The sequence below is a fragment of the Bombus fervidus genome, chromosome 10 (assembly GCF_041682495.2).
Source record: "Bombus fervidus isolate BK054 chromosome 10, iyBomFerv1, whole genome shotgun sequence".
Lineage (NCBI taxonomy): Eukaryota > Metazoa > Arthropoda > Insecta > Hymenoptera > Apidae > Bombus > Bombus fervidus.
This window is the reverse complement of record NC_091526.1, coordinates 13056236-13063505: the sequence shown is the minus strand read 5'-3', so window position 1 is coordinate 13063505 and position 7270 is coordinate 13056236. Positions and strand designations below refer to the sequence as shown.

The 7270-nt window shown below is 35.4% G+C and overlaps 1 protein-coding gene across 6 annotated transcripts in view; it reads right to left on the bottom strand.

Annotated features, from left to right (window-relative positions):
- Window positions 1–2771: 2771 nt before the first annotated feature.
- Window positions 2772–7270, bottom strand: part of LOC139991680 (uncharacterized) — a 51112-nt gene continuing 46613 nt past the window's right edge. For all 6 annotated transcript variants that reach the window (XM_072011949.1, XM_072011945.1, XM_072011944.1 and 3 more), the window contains one exon: window positions 2772–7113. In XM_072011949.1, coding sequence (XP_071868050.1) covers window positions 7060–7113 — 54 coding nt within the window. In that variant the 3' untranslated portion in view covers window positions 2772–7059. The remainder of the gene's footprint in view (window positions 7114–7270) is intronic.

The window sequence follows — 7270 nt, the reverse complement described above, 5'->3', positions numbered from 1 at the left end:
AAGGAACAGCGCGATCGAGCTTTGCAACCGCACCGATGCATTTGCGAGGAAACTAGTACGATGACGTGATAGAGCGTGTGAAACAACGCAGAATTTATCTCTGCGCTTTTTCGCTGCTTTCGCTGTAGCCTGACCCATTTACTAGAAACACCCTGTGTACGAAATCGACGTAATTTACACATTTTTGCTGACTATTTGTGCTTTTAACGTCTTTCTTCTCGCCCTCGACAACGATTGATGTACCATAAATTCGCGAAATCTTATACTCAGCAATCTCAATAGACGCATAACCCTTCGAAGTCCCTTACATGGTTGTTCGTTCCGCATAGCAAACTCGGAGGGTGTGTGTACTGCGAAAAGGGAAAAAGTTACAACACGAGGATCTTTCTTCTTACGTTAAACGTTCTATATTTTCTGCTTCAACCCGACGAGGCCAACAATTTTTCGTTAAATTGCGGACACAATATGAAAGGTTTATCTCATCGTTGGAATTTATATGTACGCGAATTGATTTTCATTATAGATCTGCTTCTACCGTATAGAAAAAAGAAATTATTCGTCAGTTTCTCCTTAGAATGTGATTGGCACACGAAGCTTAAAATGTATTCTCCGATTAGAAATTGTATATACGCGAAGCTCATGGAAGTTTGTATATTTGTACCGTAAACGAAAAAGGAGATTGTATATAAACTAATTTTCATTAGAGGTCTATTTTTATCGTATAGAAAAAAGAAATTATTCGTCAGTTTCTCCTTAGAATGTGATTGGCACACGAAGCTTAAAATGTATTCTCCGATTAGAAATTGTATATACGCGAAGCTCATGGAAGTTTGTATATTTGTACCGTAAATGAAAAAAGAGATCGTATATAAACTAATTTTCATTATAGATCTGCTTCTATCGTATAGAAAAAGGAAATTATTCGTCAGTTTCTCCTTAGAATGTGATTGGCACACGAAGCTTAAAATGTATTCTTTGGTTAGAAATTGTATATACACGAAGCTTATGGAAGTTTGTATATTTGTACTGTAAACGAAAAAGGAGATTGTATATAAACTAATTTTCATTAGAGGTCTATTTTTATCGTATAGAAAAAAGAAATTATTCGTCAGTTTCTCCTTAGAATGTGATTGGCACACGAAGCTTAAAATGTATTCTCCGATTAGAAATTGTATATACGCGAAGCTCATGGAAGTTTGTATATTTGTACTGTAAACGAAAAAGGAGATCGTATATAAACTAATTTTCATTATAGATCTGCTTCTATCGTATAGAAAAAAGAAATTATTCGTCAGTTTCTCCTTAGAATGTGACTGGCACACGAAGCTTAGAATGCATTGTCTGGTTAGAAATTGTATATACGCGAAGCTCGTGGAAGTTTGTATATTTGTACTGTAAATGAAAAAAGAGATCGTATATAAACTAATTTTCATTATAGATCTGCTTCTATCGTATAGAAAAAGGAAATTATTCGTCAGTTTCTCCTTAGAATGTGACTGGCACACGAAGCTTAAAATGTATTCTCCGATTAGAAATTGTATATACGCGAAGCTCGTGGAAGTTTGTATATTTGTACCGTAAATGAAAAAAGAGATCGTATATAAACTAATTTTCATTATAGATCTGCTTCTATCGTATAGAAAAAGGAAATTATTCGTCAGTTTCTCCTTAGAATGTGATTGGCACACGAAGCTTAAAATGTATTCTCCGATTAGAAATTGTATATACGCGAAGCTCGTGGAAGTTTGTATATTTGTACCGTAAACGAAAAAGGAGATCGTATATAAACTAATTTTCATTATAGATCTGCTTCTATCGTATAGAAAAAAGAAATTATTCGTCAGTTTCTCCTTAGAATGTGACTGGCACACGAAGCTTAGAATGCATTGTCTGGTTAGAAATTGTATATACGCGAAGCTCGTGGAAGTTTGTATATTTGTACTGTAAATGAAAAAAGAGATCGTATATAAACTAATTTTCATTATAGATCTGCTTCTATCGTATAGAAAAAGGAAATTATTCGTCAGTTTCTCCTTAGAATGTGACTGGCACACGAAGCTTAAAATGTATTCTCCGATTAGAAATTGTATATACGCGAAGCTCGTGGAAGTTTGTATATTTGTACCGTAAATGAAAAAAGAGATCGTATATAAACTAATTTTCATTATAGATCTGCTTATATCGTATAGAAAAAGGAAATTATTCGTCAGTTTCTCCTTAGAATGTGATTGGCACACGAAGCTTAAAATGTATTCCCCGATTAGAAATTGTATATACGCGAAGCTCGTGGAAGTTTGTATATTTGTACCGTAAACGAAAAAGGAGATCGTATATAAACTAATTTTCATTATAGATCTGCTTCTATCGTATAGAAAAAGGAAATTATTCGTCAGTTTCTCCTTAGAATGTGATTGGCACACGAAGCTTAAAATGTATTCTCTGGTTAGAAATTGTATATACGCGAAGCTCATCGGAAGTTTGTATATTTGTACTGTAAACGAAAAAGGAGATCGTATATAAACTAATTTTCATTAGAGGTCTATTTTTATCGTATAGAAAAAAGAAAATAGTACGCGAATCGAAGAGTTAGGTGTTTCGTTCGAACGTGAAAAAGAACGTGAGATTTATTTTATTTCCTTAGAAGTCATACGCGAACAAAGTTTCGTAAGTTCATGTACGTGTATCAAAGATGAAAAGAATCTGTTGTACAGGAATACCGTGGATTCTTCGTTTCTACGTGAAATAAGGCAGTTGAAAGAAGAAAACGAGCGTCGAACAATTACATTTATTTTGTTGGTCCAGCTATGCAGGTGCGATCGACACAGCTGTCGCGATAATTACGCGACCGAACACCATTATTTATCGTGTTTCGTTCATCAGCTTTCAATCTCTGTGATATTATTACACGTATAGTTTTATATCGACGCATGCACGTTCGCTTTTCATTGGTTTTCCCATTAATTCTACACGTTCATTCGTCATTCTCGAAGGTATCGTTACGCGGGGACATTTTTCTCTAACTTTCTCTAAACGGTCTAAACATACATATTCCTCTTATATTATCGATACTGAACATTTATATTATAATCGAACATTTAAATTCTTTTTTTTTTTTTTTGGTACGTTGTTGGTTTCACGCATTGCATTGTGCTGTTGTAAATCTTGTCCACTTTGTTTCTTAAATAACTGTATTAACTTATTCGAGATATTATCTCTCTCTAATACTTTTCTATTATATTATATTAATTGAAGTAACGGTTAAACTTTGGCAAAGAGATATTCGTAATAGCGGTAGCTTAAAATATTTTTGGACGAATCCCCCTTATAATACGCAAGGTAAGTGTTGGGGATATGTACGTCGTTCGTACCGATAAGATATACGATATTGAGGAAAAAAAGAAAATATTTTAACCGTGATCGACTACGTTTTGAACGTTATAAAAATCTTCGATCTTTCGCAAACATTGCAAACTTTAAAAAGCAGTCCTCTGAATTTCAGAAATCGAAACTTCCGACCAAGTTGTCGTCGTTAAATCGAAAAAAGAAGTGGACGATGTACTTGTAAAGAACAGTTCGATACGAAACCTCGATATCTAACGATTAATATAATTAAATAAGATGTATATTTGGCGCGTCAACTGGTTTTGTCTAAGTCGAATATATCTTAATCTGTTTGAATTTTCAAGTGGACACTTCCTTCGGCTTTCACATTCGATATTACATAAAACGATATCACACACAGAGTCTTCTATACGTTTACGACGATTGCGAGTTATTAGTTAGCGATTATAACATTAAGTAAGACAGAAATCCTAACGTATATCGATTACGAGATATATAGTTTGCTCCATTATATAATACTATTCAGGAAACAGGGACGCACGTCTTTCCAACGCTCCGATACAATCGCATCGTTCACGTTGGAAATAACTTTGATAAGAACCATTCTCGTAATTAATAATGGCGTGGCGTATGAAATTTGTCCTTCGCTCACATCGAAGAACTATCAATCGAGAATTCACTTCGTTCCAAGCATCGGCAAATGAGATCATCGCTCTTAATATTTCTACTTTCTCTTCGAACTTTTAATCTCTAGACACCTAACCGTCTTGATCCTTTATAAAGGTCCTCTAAATGTAATTAATCCGAACGTTTCTAATCCTTTATCCTATGGCAAATGTTTATGCATTTATGTTTATGCACCGACGTACAGTATCGTGCGAAAGGCTCAGTGAAAAAATTCCGTTTCATTTTTCATTTCGCAGAGACTAAAACCGATTAAGCGGCGTTGCTTCAAAATTTCCACAACAGAGGCAAATGCTTCAGAGGCACTCGACTAAGAATCAAAGGTGGCTCGATACTTTCGCACGAAACTGTACGAAATGTTCCTTTTTTTTTTTTTTTCTTTTTATTTTTATTTTTATATTGGCGGGAATGTCTGTGCTCTTAGACGTGTAAATTGTCATTGTCGTTTAATTCCATAAATGTGTATGTTCGATGTTCGTCGCGTAGCGTATTAGATTTACAATTTGAAAAATTTCTATCGTCTCTGTTCGATGATATTCTCGAGAGATGATGTACCATGAGTTACGTAGCCTCGACTATACGTCGACTCGTTTACCATATTACAGTACTATTACAAAGTTAGTTATTATGGATGTACTATACGTATGTGCTTAAATAGCGGGCTCGATAGAAGCTACGAAATAACCCTGTATTCCTGGTTTTGTTTTCTCACACGCAGCTTAATTTCAGCTCTTCGTTCCAGTTCTTTACGTGACGTTTCATACAAGTTGGCGAAGTCGGTCGATCTCGACTATCGGTTGAGGGAGCAGAGGGGCAATTTTAGTATACAATTTTCTTTCATACGGTTCGTGACACTGATAGTATTATACCAAAAATTTTGTCGATTTAACAATCGTCTCGCGATGATTTGTAACGAATAAAGAGCCAGTATAGACATCTGGTTTTGATTCTCTTTGATTTGATCTTGAAATTATTTGATCATTTTACAAGTTTATTAGCCTTTACGTTTAGAGAGATGGTAGACATAACAAACGGTACATTGCGTACATTTACATAATATTAATATTAAAAATTGGAAAAGTAGAATAGAAATAAATTATTATTTTGGTTAACAGTTCGCTGACGTTAGAAGATATTCTATACAAATAAAAGACGAAACGTTTAATTTCAACGAAAGCCGCAGTTACTCCTCTGCATGTATAATTGTCATATAAATTGGTTTAAAAGATACACGGGACGACAGAAAATATACAATTCGCGTGTTTCGCGAAAGTAAATTAATCCTTGACGGAAGAACCTATTTCTTAAGGCACACACTCAGAGAAAGATCGTCGGTCAAAAATAACCGGTCGAAATGAATCATTAATACGATTGTTTACGTTCGTCGCATCGTCCGATTGTTTTCAAATGCTGAAACAAAAATGCCTGATGGTTCACAGAAGCTAACGTTAACAGGGTTTAACGAAACCGACAAAATTTATGGGACAATTCGATGCGCTCCTGAAACGTGTTCGAAGTCTCTGAGAAAAATGGCGTGCGACTACGAACACGCTCGTGTAATTCGACGAGAATTCACGACGCTTCCGCGTACGAAACGAACGAAAAATCTAACGGAATCTAACGGTACAATTAATCTCTCCGTGTATTATTCGGGTTGGTTTCTATGTACAATTATAGAGAGCAACCTGCTACGAATCAAAGTATCTGTACAATGACAACAACAACAATAACAATAACAACAATAATACGGTAATATATATGTATATATGTATATATTATGTATACATATATCTATAGCTGGGAAAAGAAGAGAGAAAAAAGTAGAAGTCGATCGTGCGATCTCTCTGGATTCTTACAAACGTAACGTCGTGAACGATTGCGATACTAAAGAATAATTAACATATTTTGTATACATACATATATTTCTTTTTACATCTTCAAGACGACGCTAAACGCACACACAGAATTCTCCGAGAAAGGTATCTCTCGCTTTTTTCCTTTTTTACTCTCGTTTGGTCATAAAATTCCGGTTGCGGAAAATTTTATCGTAAGAAATAATCCTTCCGTGATTGCCATATTCCGGGATAACGCTATTGACTACGGAGTATGACGCATCAATATTAAATATTCGACTATACCTAACCGTCATCTTATTTATAAATATATGTACGCAACACGTGTAATATATATACATATGTATATTAAAATATTGACAAACAGAGACGAAATCTACGGTAAAAAAAGCTTTACGAAATTGAATAGGCCTAAGAAATACAAAGTTGAATACCGTTGACGGATGGTCCGGATATCACAAATTAATTTCCGCCTCTTCGTTCTTCGCTTGAACACGTTACCATCCAATTTGTCTCCTCTTCTCAGTCACGACGTATTTAGAATAAAATATCGACTTTAATAATACTCGACCGGTGGTAGCGTTGGATCATCGCTCGTTACTTCGCGTCTCATTTCGATCAAGTTATTTAATTTTTCGACTGAAATCAAGTAAGCCGATAAAATCGTTACGGCTCGTCCGCGATACGACGATACGAATTAAGAATTTCCTACTTGCGATTAAGTTCTATTGTTCTTTGCACGCTTAAAAAATTTCTGCTTTCATACGTGGACGAATTAACACGTAAAATTTCATTACAAATTGACGTAGATCTGTTTGATAACTTAATATTTGATGGTAACGTTCTCTTAAGAAATACCGAAAGGTAGATCGAGAGAGGTAGACGAACGGATGGTAAGAAATGCTTTGAATTTTCTTGGCGAGATTGTCGGACATCGAGAGGACGAAACAAAGGTCTCCAGCGAAATACGACCGTCGCTATGGTCCGCGTATCACAAGTTAACTTCCTTCGTTCGATTTTCATTAGCTTCCTGTCCAGGTAAAACTGGCATATCGTACGTCGTACAATCTCGCGGTTTCTTCTCGTCTTCGATGATGTTTATCGTTCACAGATAAAGCAGTTCTCTGCTACGACTTAGACTCGACGTCTGAACAGACGTTTCCTCGAAATCTCGAGCGGTTCACGTAGATTCCAGCACACCGCCGGCAAGTTTGGTCGCGTACAGATTTAATGCCTGAAAAAGTAAGATTCGTATTTGTCTGACGATATACCTCCTCCGACTTATCTTCGAACGATATAGAATAATCTTGATAGATAATTCGTTTTCAATTATATTTCATTAAACAAACGAATTTTAGGATCTTTATGATCCTATATACGCGATCAGATAC